Genomic DNA, 12,536 nt, shown 5'->3' with positions numbered 1-12,536 from the left:
ATTTAACATATATTTACATATATGTTAAGTACACATGTTTAGATGAGATTACCCAGGGAGTAAGTGTAACCAGAAGAGAGTCTAAATACTGAGCTATAGAACACTTGAAGGTTCATAAGACAGAGAGAAGAAGCCAGGAACCAAGACTAAGAAGGAGCTGCTAGTGTTAAGTGACAAAGGTATCCTAGAAGAAAATATTTCTATGATGAGGGGAGTGATCAGCTATGTGAAATGCTATTGATGGGCCAAGTGAGAACTAACCATTTGATTTAGCAGTAGGTCATTGGTGTACCTGATAAAGAGCAATTTTAATGGAGTTGCAGGGGTTAAATTCCAACTGCAGTGGGTTTACAAGAGGTAAAAAGAATTGAGATGGAATAGAGGATTACAAACAATTCTTGGATTTTTTTTTTTTTTTTTTTTTTTGACAGAGAAGCGCAGATAATTTATCTCATAGTACAAAATAAAGTTGGAATGTCGGTAAACTAGTAGGTGGGGGTTGTGGAAATTGACAGAATCAAGGTAACGAGAAGAAAGAATATGGTTGCGAGAGGAGGAATGAGTGATTTACGGAGGAAGTAAATTGTGTAGGAATAGGAGAACGAATGGAAATGGGAAATAAAGCTGTTGGGCTCACTTGAAATTTGGGATCATGCATTTACATCAATACAAGTCAAAATGTTTTTTTCTACTGCTTTTCTATTTCTTTTATCTCTTCCACATATAAATTCCAGAACTTTAGTCCCACACCGTGCTCTTCTCTGTGCTTTGCCATTACATCTGCTCTATTATATTTGATTTCTGAGATCTCTAGTGGCTGGGTAATTATCTTTCAGGAAAGTTTTGGAAGAAATTCTTCCTGCAGGAGGGATTTGAAGTACGTGATCTGAGGACTCTTCCAACTCTGAAGAGACTAGTTACGTTATTATTTCTGCTTTTCCTCTTCACATACTTGTGTCTCATGTTTTTTTCAACCTAGACTATTGGGGAATAAGGAATTGGGAATCATTATGATAGTTTTACACCAAGCAGTTATTTCCTTTCCTTTCCAGTTTAAATGGTTATGAACCCTGTTGGAATTGTATAAAGGGAACAATTGAGGAAGAGGTAGGTGCAGTGATTATTTGAAACCTTCAATCATCAGTGTGGAGGGCTCTTCTCATTGTGTTTGAGGTCTGCATGCCTTTTCTAAATTGAGCCTGTATTAAGGCTGTGGTCAGATAGGGCATTGTTATTTTCTGCCTGTAATGTATATACTTATTTACTGAATATACCACACTTCTTTTGGAATGAGATAATTTTTTTCTTTTTTGAGACAGCGTCTCGCTCTGTGGCCCAGGCTGGAGTGTAATGGCGTGATCTTGGCTCACTGCAGCTTCGACCTTCTGGACTCAAGTGATACTCCTGCCTTAGCCTCCCTTATAGCTGAGGTCACAGGCATGCCTCACCACACCTGGCTGATTTTTTAATTTAATTTTATTATTCTTTTTAGACAGTGTCTGGCTCTGTCACCCAGGGTGAAGTGCATTGGTGTGATCTTAGCTCACTTCTACTCCCGGACTCAAGCCATCCTCCTGCCTCAGCCTCCCAGGTGACTGTGATTTCAGGTGTGTGCCCCTACGCCTGGCTAATTTTTGTACTTTTTTCGTAGAGTCGGGATTTAGCTGTGTTGCCCAGGTTGGTTTTGATCTCCTGAGTTCAAGTGATCCACCCATCTTTTCCTCCTAAAGTGCTGGGATTATAGGTGTGAGAGGCACCGGGCCCAGCTGATTTTTTCTTTTTTCTTTTTTGTAGAGACAGAGTCTCACTTTGTTGTCCAGGCTGGTCTCAAACTCCTGAGCTCAGGCAAACCTTCCGTCTCAGCCTCACAAAGTCCTGGGGTAATAGGCATGAGCCACCACGCTTGTCCTGGAATGTGGGGATTTCTGAGTACTAAACTAAAACCATCCTGATGACTAAGCATAATGAAAGTAGACATCACAATTAAGATAGATCCTACAAAGTTTTCCATGCTAAAATGAATTAATTTTATAATTGTCATAAGACCTAAATTTACGTAGAGCAAATTCAATAGCATTTATCAGAACAGCTTTGCCATTACGTAGTTCCTGTGTTCACATTTTTACCAAATATCAAAGAGCTTGTATAGGAATATCGTTTCCTTGCCTAGAATTTCTGAATATATAGGCATACTTGTATATATAGCCTTAAATATTAATAAGGGCTTTTAATAACTTGATTCGTTACCTTGATCCCATTAACTATTTTCCTTGATAGATCTTACGTTCCTCAAGTGAGAATTCTCTTGCTGCAGAATTTGGGGAGATAATATAGTTTATTTGAATGGTAAATTATGTTTAATCTCTTCTCCTTTATCCCTACAACTTAAAATTGGCATTATATCTATTATTTTGACCAAATGTATTTTAGTCTTCTTTTAGCACATGGATATTATCTTTCAAGTTGTCTTTTAATAAACCAGCCAAGTCTTTTTTTTTTTTTTTTTTTTTTGACCATAAATCTCATTGAAGTTTAACAAATTCACACCAAGGTGCATAAATTTTCAAAAAGTGTCTGTGTTATAGGTATCCAACTCGAGAAACAGAGCATTATCAGAAGCCCAGAACCTCCCTGATGCCTCCTTCTGGTTACCGTCTTCCCCACCTAGGGACACTTTCCTGTCTAATACCACACATGAATTTTGCCTGTTTTTGAATTTTGATAAATGTAATCCATATAGAATATCTTCTTTTGTATGATGCTTTTTTTTTTTTTTTTTTGTGATAGAGTCTTGCCTTGTCACCCAGGCTGGAGTGCAGTGGCACAATCTTGGCTCATTGCAACCTCCACCTCTTGGGTTCAAGCGATTCTCCTGCCTCAGTCCCCCAGGTAGCTGGGATTACAGGTGCCTGCCACCAAGCCTGGCTAATTTTTGTACCTTTAGTAGAGGCAGGGTTTCACCATGTTGGCAAGGCTGGTCTCAAACTTCTGACCTCATGGTCTGCCTGCCTCGGCCTCCCAAAGTGCTGGGATTACAGATATGAGCCACCACACCTGGCTGAGGCTTCTTTTATTCAACATAATGTTTGTGAGATCCATCAGTTATTTGAGCTGTGGTTTATTTATCCTTATTGCATAGTATTCCATTATACAAATACCACAACAGTGTGCAATTATACTACTTTAGGTGGACTTTCGGGTTATTTCTAGTTTTTGGCTCAAATAGAGCTGGTGTGAATATTCTTGTACACATCTCTTGGTGAACATATGTACACACTTCTGGACCTAGGAGGCGGGCAAAGCTTTCATATATATATATATATACACATACACACACACACACACACACACACACACATATATACACACACTCTGTGAAAAGAAAATGCTTTATTTTTAACCATTAACTTGATTAAAATGTTAGTAATTTTTTTTTTTTTTTTTTTTGAGATGGTGTCTCACTTTGTCACCCAGATTGGAGTGCAGTGGTGTGATCTTGGCTCACTGCAACCTCCGCCGCCAGGGTTCAAGCAATTCTCTACCTTAGCATCCTGAGTAGCTGGGATTACAGGTGCCCACCACCAAGCCCAGCTAATTTTTTTTTTTTTTTTTTTTGGTATTTTTAGTAGAGACGGGGTTTCTCCATCTTGGCCAGGCTGATCTTGAACTCCTGACCTTGTGATCTACCCACCTCAGCCTCCCGAAGTGTTGGGATTACAGTCGTGAACCACCACACCTGGCAACATTAGTAAATTTTTAATTAATGATTTAATCAGAATAACTTTCAAAGACCATTCCAAGTCTAACAAAAAAAACATAAGTTTGCTCTTTAATAAGTATAATATTTCCTGGAAATACGTCTGGGATTTTTCTTGAAATAATAAGTGAATCATGACAATAATTGTACATTTTTGGAATGCCCTTCGGCATAAGGATATGTTTCATGTTTAAGTCTGCTCCTCATTAGGTAGTTTATTTTTAACTATGCCCAATGTATTTGACTTTTGTTTTCTCACTGAGAAAATGAAAATTCAGAATTATTTTCTGGGGATAGTAAGGAGATTTTGCATAACTGGAAATAATGGTCAGAAGAAAACCCTTTGTGTGTTTTATAAGGGGCCATTTTTGTGTACTTCTTTCACTGAAATAAAGAAGGCCAGGTTAATTCCATATCCAAATTAAATTTATGGTTTTCAAAAGGGAAGCCTTGATAATCTAACCAAATGTATCCATTATCTAAAGTTATTTGAAAAATTGTGTCACTTTAGGTGGAGGAAGCTAAACAAGAATTACAGGAAGTTGTTGAATTCTTGAAAAATTCACAAAAATTTATGGTTCTTGGAGGTAAACTTCTGAAAGGTAAGATATCTTTTCTTTCCCATGATTTGGTGTTAAAAAAATCCCTGTAATATATCACTAATATAATTTTAACTGATTAAAGTTTAAGTCTTAATTGCTATTTTACAAAATGGATGATCATTCTGAACAAATTCCACAGCTTTTTTTTTGTAACTGCAAATTTTTATATAATTTCAGACTTTAAGTTACAGCAATAGTACATAGAATGCTCCTCATATCCTTAACCTAGACTCACACATTTTTAATATTTAGTTCTTTTTTTTTTTTAGGTCTGGGCTTGAGTACAGTGATGCAATCATGGCTCACTGTAGCCATGACCTCCTGAATTCAGGTGACCCTCCCAAGTAGCTGGGACCACAGGCACACACCACCATGCCGGTTAATTTTTGTATTTTTTGTAAAGATGATATTACTCCATATTGCCCAGGCTCCTCTTGAACTCCTGGGCTCAAGTGATCCACCCACTTTGGCCTCCCAAAATACTAGGACTGCAGGCATGAGCCAGTGCGCTCAACCTAGCTCCCTTATAAAATCATTCACTTTGTCTCTTTACACATATATAAATATAAAAATTATTTGTCAGTAAATGAATTTTTAACTATTTGAGAGTAAATTGTAAACATAGTCACCCCTAAGTGTATTCTTTTACATAACTCCAGAGTAATACGAAAATTAGGACATTAGCTGGGTGTGGTGGCTCACACCTATAATCCCAGCATTTTGGGAGGTGGAGGCAGATGGATTGCTTAGGTCAGGAGTTCAAGACCAGTCTGGTCTTGAACCAGGGGCCATTGGAGTTCCAACCAGCCTGACCAATATGGTGAAAACCCGTCTCTACTAAAAATACAAAAAAAAAAAAAAAAAAAAAAAAATTATCCAGGCTTGGTTGCAGGTGCCTGTAATCCCAGCTACTCAGGAGGCTGAGGCGAGAGAATCGCTTGAACCTAGGAAGGTTGCAGTGAGCCAAGACTGAGCCACTGCACTCCAGCCTGGGGGACAGAGTGAGACTCCATCTCAAAAAACAGCAACACAAAAAAGACATTTAACATATCTACAAAACCATTATGAAATTTACAGTCTATATCCGTTGTAGTGTTACCCTGATCCTTACGCTCTTCCCCAGTTGAAGACCCAATCCAGGATCACATATAACATTTAGATTTTTATTGTTTGTTTGTTTTAATGAAACAATTCCTTAGCCTTTTTGTGAGGGAGTAGGGAGAAGAGGATTAATCATGCTTTTTATAGTTGCAAAGAGTACTTGCCTAATTATTTATAGAATGTTTTCAGTTTGGCTTTGTCTGATGTTTTCTCATGGTTAACATGATTTTTAATGACTTCATAGTATCCTTCTAATTTATGGTTGTATCACAATTTAACCATTTATATTCAATTTTTATTTGGTTTCCAGTCTTTTGCTATTAAAAATAGTACTGTGGTGATCATCTTAATTCAAGGCTTTGCCTTCATGTTTAATTATTCCTTAGACTACATTTCTAGAAATGGAGTTGCTGAGTTAAAGGATGACACTCCTTTTTAATGCTTGTTTTTATACAGCCACCTATCTCTAGTGAGAATACAGCAGTGTATGAAATTATCTGCAAGGAACCTTTGCTAATTTAGGGCACATTTATTAAAGCAGTGCTATCACATCACGGAGTGAATGTTTAAAACCACAGAAGTATTAATAGTTACACTCCTCCCCGCCTTTTTTTTTTTTTTTTTGAGACGGAGTTTGGTTCTTGTTTCCCGGGCTGGAGTACAATGACGCGATCTCGGCTCACTGCAACCTCCCCCTCCCGGATTCAAGTGAGTCTCCTGCCTCAAGCCTCCCGAGTAGCTGGGATTACAGGCATGCTCCACCATGCCCGGGTATTTTTTTTTTTTTTTTTTTTTTTCAGTAGAAAGAAACGGGGTTTCTCCATATTGGTCAGGCTGGTCTTGAACTCTCGACCTCAGGTGATCCACTAGCCTCGACTTCCCAAATTGCTGGGATTACAGGCGTGAGCCACGTGACCGACCTACTCTCCTCCTCTTTCTTTTTTTCTTTCTTTCTTTTTATTTTGTTTTTTTTTGACAGAGTCTCGCTCGCTCTGTCGCCCAGGCTGGAATGCAGTGGCATCTCCGCTCACTGCAAGCTCCGCCTGCCAAATTCACGCCATTCTCCCGCCTCAGCCTCCTGAGTAGCTGGGAGTACAGGTACCCGCCACCAAACCTGGCTAATTTTTTGTGTTTTTAGTGGAGACGAGATTTCACCATGTTAGCCAGTCCCCTGACCTCGTGATCCACCCGCCTCGACCCCGCTAAGTGCTGGGATTACAGGCGTGAGCCACTGCACCCGGCCTCACTCTTCCTCTTTCTAATCACAAGGAGTATTTTAAATTTGTAGAAAATTTGAGTAGTATAAATTTATAGAAAAATCTTCAGATACCAAGATGTAATCCACAGAAATTAATATGATTTAAACCAGTTAAGTATCACTGAAACATGACAATACTAGGATAGTCATAAAGCTATCTTTGAGCTTGAGCTTTCTTTACTATTTTTGAATGTTAAAATGCAGCAAACATGTATGTAAAGAAGTTTTGTTGCTTTTTAAATGTAATACGTATATTTACAAAAACATACAAATCAGGCAATTCTGTTTTTCTAACATGTGAAAATTATTATGATATGAAAATTTTCAAACATATGGAAAACCTTGAAAGAACAGTACAATTAACGTCCATATCCTACCAACTTAGACTAAACAATTGTTAACATTTTGTCATATTTGCTTTCTGTATATGTGTGTGTTTCCCCCCCAAACATTTGAAAGAAAACTATAGACATCAACTACTTGACATCTAAAGACTTCATTATACATCACCTAAGAATAAGGACAGTGTCCTAAATAAACATAATAATCTTATCCCACCAAAGAAAATTAACACTATTTCCTTAATATCATATTGTCAATTCAAGATTCATGAATTGCATTTGATTGTTTAGTCTTTTAATCTATTTCTACTTGAATTTTTATCTTACTTATTTAGTGATAAATGGGTTTGTATTTTTTTGCCTCAAGGTTCTCCCTGTCATGTCTGTTGTTGGTATGTAAACAATACTTACATGATACAGGAAAATTAATTTTGGACAAGATTCTTAAGTGAACCTACAGCAGACACAAGTATGGTTTGCTGTGTTTCAAAATCTTGCTTATTGTTATGACCTTAACCTGAAAATTATATAAATGAATAACTATTTGTTTTATAGGTTCATATCGAGGGATTTTTAAAAAATACTTTGAATCATTCTTGTTTTGTTTTCTTTTAGGAATTCTTTTAGTTGGACTCCCAGGGACTGGAAAGTCACTTTCTGAGCAGGAGAAGCTGATGTTCCTTTTTATTATGCTTCTGGATCCAAATTTGGTGAGATGTTTGTGGTGTTGGAGTCAGCAGTATCAGAAATCTTTTTAGTACATTTTGATATATCTTTCATACAATACTAAATTTTGTTAATTTTAAGGGAAGTGTGTATCTTCCCCTTTCTTTGATAATTACTTTTCTTTTTCCTTTTTTTAATTTCTATTTCTATTTTTTGGGGCCTCTAGCTTTGCATGCTAATTAGTTTTGATAGTTAAAATAGCAATTGTGGGATCTCGATTTGGATAGCTTAATATATGAATTATCGAAAGAGCTAGTGGAAGTGCAAAATGAGGTTGGAGGCTACCAAAAATCTCTTAGTTTTTTTTTTTTTTCATTTTATTCATCAATTTTATAGTATGGAATTAGGGAGTAATTAGCTTCAAACCTAATTGTATATGGTATTTGTATATCTAGGAAGAATGAATGCCGATTGCTTTTATTTTAAATCATTTTCTTTGGTATAGTTTATTTTTTTCCCCCCGAAGCTACTATTCTTAAATCAGTAAAAATTGACCTCCTTTTGTGTATTTTCTTACAATGAATATTTTTGTTGGCTTTTGACAGTTTTATAGAATTTTAATATTTATCTTTTTCAAAACTGTTAACTTCTTTCAGCTTATTTGAATCTTTTTTGTTGTCTTAGGGGAAGAAATGCGAATGTTGCTTGTGTTACATTTATTGAGGAATTAGATTCTGTTGGTGGGAAGAGAATTGAATCTCAATGCATCCATATTTAAGGCAGACCATAAATCAACTTCTTGCTGAAATGAATGGGTAATTGAGTATCCTTTTGTCTTAGAATATGGTGATGCCTCCCAGTATTTGATATATGTAGAAGTGATCTTATGCAAATTATTTCCATAAGGCATTTCATATCTAGAGATACGAAAAATGTGACGTGTATAGGAAACAGAGTAGTCCCTCAAGCAAGAACTCGACAAGCTTTTTCTCTCATTATTGTATTGTTTTCACTACTAATTAGATATTTGAATATCAATTCATTTAATTTGTGGTATTTATATTCTTTTTCATTTGTTGTACTTAAGATAGAAAAACAGTGATTCAAGCTGAGACTAGTAGTCTATTTGAAGAAATACACTTGTTTCTACACAGTTTATGACTAGCTTTTAATGTTGTGGCAGGTTTAAAGCTTACCTCAATGTTTATAATGTAAAAAGCAAGAGTTGATGTTGCTTTGAAAGAAGTGTCTTAAAAGTCAATATAAGACATTTTGAAACCACATAGGAAGCCCAGGAGGGAATAATTTGAATTGGTATGCTTGAAAGTAATTTTTCAAAAATTAACCAAGCACCTAAACTTTTTATATTAGGTTATCTTTTCCTACATAGACCAGATAATTGTGAAGATATGTAGTCACAGATGACTGGTGGTAGCAGTCTCTTTTCTTAGCAGGCGGATCACAAGGTCAGGAGATTGAGACCATCCTGGCTAACATAGTGAAGCCCCGTCTCTACTAAAAATACAAAAAAATAATTAGCTGGGCGTGGTGGTGGACTCCTGTAGTCCCAGGCACTCGGGAGGCTGAGGCAGGAGAATGGCGTTGAACCCGGGAGGCGGAGCTTGCAGTGAGCAGAGATCACGCCACTACACTCCAGCCTGGGTGACAAGAGAGAGACTCCATCTCAAAAAAGAAAAAGAAAGAAAGAAAATAGTCAGTGGCTTGTACCTAGAAATTGGGGAGAAAATTTTTTTAAATAAATAAAAAATAAAAATAAATTAGTCAGGTATGGTGGCATGTGCCTGTTATTCCAGCTACTTGAGAGGTTGAGGCAGAAGGATCACTTCTTCCCAGAAATTTGAAGCTACAGTGAGCTATGAAGGTACTGGTGCACTCCAACTTAGGCCACAAAGGGAGTCCCAGTCTCAAAAAAAAAAAAAAAAAAAAAAAAAAAACTGTTTTGTGTAGAGCATTTCTACATGTGTGCTGTGCTTCAATGTTAGTGAAAATATAACATATTTTCCTATGTAGTTGTCAACCCAATGAAGGACTTATCATAATAGGAGCCACACACTTCCCAGAGGCATTAGATAAGTAAGCATTAAAAGAAGATTTTTGTGAAGTGCTGTTTACATGCTACAAAATTATGCTAAAAGAAGTCCATTGCAAAAGATCACATTATATGATTCCATTTATAGGCAATGTCCAGAGTAAGCAAATCCACAGAGACAAATTAGATTAGCTGTTACCAGAGGTTAGGGAGAATGGGGAATGGCTGCCACTGGATATGGATTTCTTTGTGGGGATGGGAATATTCTAAAATTAGATTGTGCTGATGGTTGTACAATTCTGAATATATTAAAAACCACTGAAGTATCCACTTTAAATTCTGTTATGTGAATTACATCTCAATAAAACTGTTAAAATATTTCTTTGTTATGTGTCACAAAAGTTTTATGTAGACAGCATTTTTAAAATAAATTCACTGTAGCATTATAACTAGGTTTAAAGTTACTATGAAAAAAATTTTATTGTACAAGTTATTCATATTTTTATTTGATCACTAGTTTGTCACTGCCTAAGACTCTAGTCTAACATTCTGTACTTAGTCTAACATTCCGTACAAGTCTAACCACACACTTAGATATGTGCTTCTCATAATAGTTTTTTGTGGAATTATTTGTTCCTGAACTGAGCTGCTTCCATGCTTTTGTTTCTGAGGGGTAGGCTATCTAGGTATACACATGTATCTAAATGAGCCTTTATTCTGCCTTCAGGTTATTGACACTGTTACTTGAGCCTTGTTTTAAAAGGAATTATCTGAATATTTACGTACAAAACTCCATCTGTTCTCTGGCTGCCCTTGGCTTCCCACTCATGTCATTAGGGTGTCAGTCCTGTTGAATCTGAGCTTTAGCATCATCAGTTTATTAATTTATATTTTCCTTTTACATTATTCCTGTAGTACCTTAATACTTCCTGGTCGTTTTGACATGCAGGTTACAGTTCCAAGGACAGATGTAAAAGGTCGAACAGAAATTTTGAAATGGTATCTCAATAAAATCAAGTTCGATCAATATAAGTCTAATTCTATCGAAACAAACATTATCATTTCTATAAAGTGGTAATACACAACTCACCCTGTGTGTGCTCCTTTCAGGGTAAATGTATTAATATTAAAAGACCAGTTCATTTTTATCGTCTGTTTTTTTACCATTAGTATGTTCATTTAAAAGTTCATTCCTTAGTCATTGTGTATCCAGGAGATTCTGTTGTTTTGAACCCTGATTCTAAAGAAAGTTTTTTTTTAGAGTATTCAGACAGATAATATTTGAGGAAATATATATGTATATACATATTTTCTAAGATGAATGTAAAATGCAAAATAACAGAAAAAGCTTCAGAAACAGTAGCTCATGATATAGTCAGTATGGGACCAAAAGAGAAGAATGCAAATTATAAAACAAAACATATGAAAATGTATTACCCATTTTAGTAATAAATGAAATTATTAAAGCTACAGTAGTTTCAGAGATAGCTGGATCAATTCATTAAACTATATATTTTTCCTATAATTAGGGCACCTTTTATGTCCAAAGTATTTCCAGATGAAATTCAGAGAAAAAATGTCTAAACTATGGCTCAGAATAGCTATAGCTAGCTATTTGCTTTTTTCCCCTCAGAAGGTGAGTTTTTGTTTTTGTTTTTTTGCGTTTGTGTTTTGTTTTGTTTTGTTTCTGTTTTGTTTTGTTTTGTTTTGAGACAAAGTTTCGTTCTTTTTGCCCAGGCTAGAGTGCAATGGTGCGATCTCGGCTCACTGCAACCTCTGCCTCCAGGGTTCAAGTGATTCTCCTGCCTCAGCATCCCTAGTAGCTGGCATTACAGGTGCACACCACCACGGTAAGGTAATTTTTGTATTTTTAGTAGAGACGGGGTTTCACCACGTTGGCCAGGCTGGTCTCAAACTCCTGACCTCAGGTGATCCACCCGCCTCAGCGTCCCAAAGTGCTGGGATTACAGGCATGAGCCACTGCACCCAGCCAGAATGTGAGTTCTTTGTGAAGAGCTTCCTTTTACCTGTTTTGGACTTCTAGTGTTGTGTTCTCTTTTTACATTAGCCATTGATCCAGAAATTATAGCTCGAGGTACCACTGACTTTTCTGGAGCAGAGTTGGAGAATCTTGTGAACCAGGCTGCATTAAACGTAGCTGTTGATGGAAAAGAAATGGTTACCATGAAGGAGCTGGAGTTTTCCAAAGACAAAATAATAATGGGTAGGTTTCACTCCGCCTCCTGGGTTCACGCCATTCTTCTGTCTCAGCCTCCCCAGCAGCTGGGACTACAGGCACACACCGCCATGCCCGGCTAATTTTATATATTTTTTTGTATTTTTGGTAGAGACGGGGTTTCACCGTGTCATCCAGGATGATATTGATCTCCTGACCTCGTGATCCACCTGCCTCGGCCTCCCAAAGTGCTGGGATTATAGGCATGAGCCACAGCGCCCAGCCTCCTTTGTTTTTTAAAAAAATTTTCTCAGAAATATTTTTTGGTTTTAATTGTACAGGTCTTTCACGCAGCTTTTCAGATGTACCCATAAGCATTTTATATTTTAATGCTATGATAAATAGTATTATTTCAAAAATGTCAATTTCTTAATTTTTATTCCTAATGTAGAGATATACATTTGATTTTGTATCTTGATCTTCTATCTTGCAACTTTGCAAAACTCATTTATTAGTTTAAGTTGCTTTTTAATGAATTTTATTGAGCATTCTGGATTTATTGAGTTGAATATTGAAAAGCTGCGG

The 12,536-nt window shown here is 36.6% G+C and overlaps 1 protein-coding gene across 6 annotated transcripts in view; it reads left to right on the top strand.

Moving 5' to 3' along the window:
• Window positions 1-12,536, top strand: part of LOC103215735 (ATP-dependent zinc metalloprotease YME1L1-like) — a 67,681-nt gene that overhangs the window by 28,129 nt on the left and 27,016 nt on the right. For 2 of the 6 annotated variants that reach the window (XR_012093917.1, XR_012093916.1), the window contains exons 5-7: window positions 1,493-1,607; window positions 7,675-7,769; window positions 8,410-8,540. Coding sequence is in view for 1 of the 6 variants with exons in the window: in XM_073018915.1 (XP_072875016.1) it covers window positions 1,493-1,607; window positions 7,675-7,769; window positions 8,410-8,448 (249 nt within the window). In the remaining 5 variants the exon portion in view is untranslated. Of the gene's footprint in view, window positions 1-1,052; window positions 1,608-4,268; window positions 4,360-7,674; window positions 7,770-8,409; window positions 10,171-11,512; window positions 11,626-11,843; window positions 12,022-12,536 lie in introns of those variants that run through there. The other 4 variants (XR_012093918.1, XR_012093920.1, XR_012093919.1 and 1 more) reach the window with 4 other exon arrangements.

Source organism: Chlorocebus sabaeus, chromosome 9 (genome assembly GCF_047675955.1).
Source record: "Chlorocebus sabaeus isolate Y175 chromosome 9, mChlSab1.0.hap1, whole genome shotgun sequence".
In the NCBI taxonomy this organism is placed as follows: domain Eukaryota; kingdom Metazoa; phylum Chordata; class Mammalia; order Primates; family Cercopithecidae; genus Chlorocebus; species Chlorocebus sabaeus.
The sequence above is the reverse complement of the archived record's forward strand: the minus strand, read 5'-3'. Positions and strand labels throughout refer to the sequence as shown.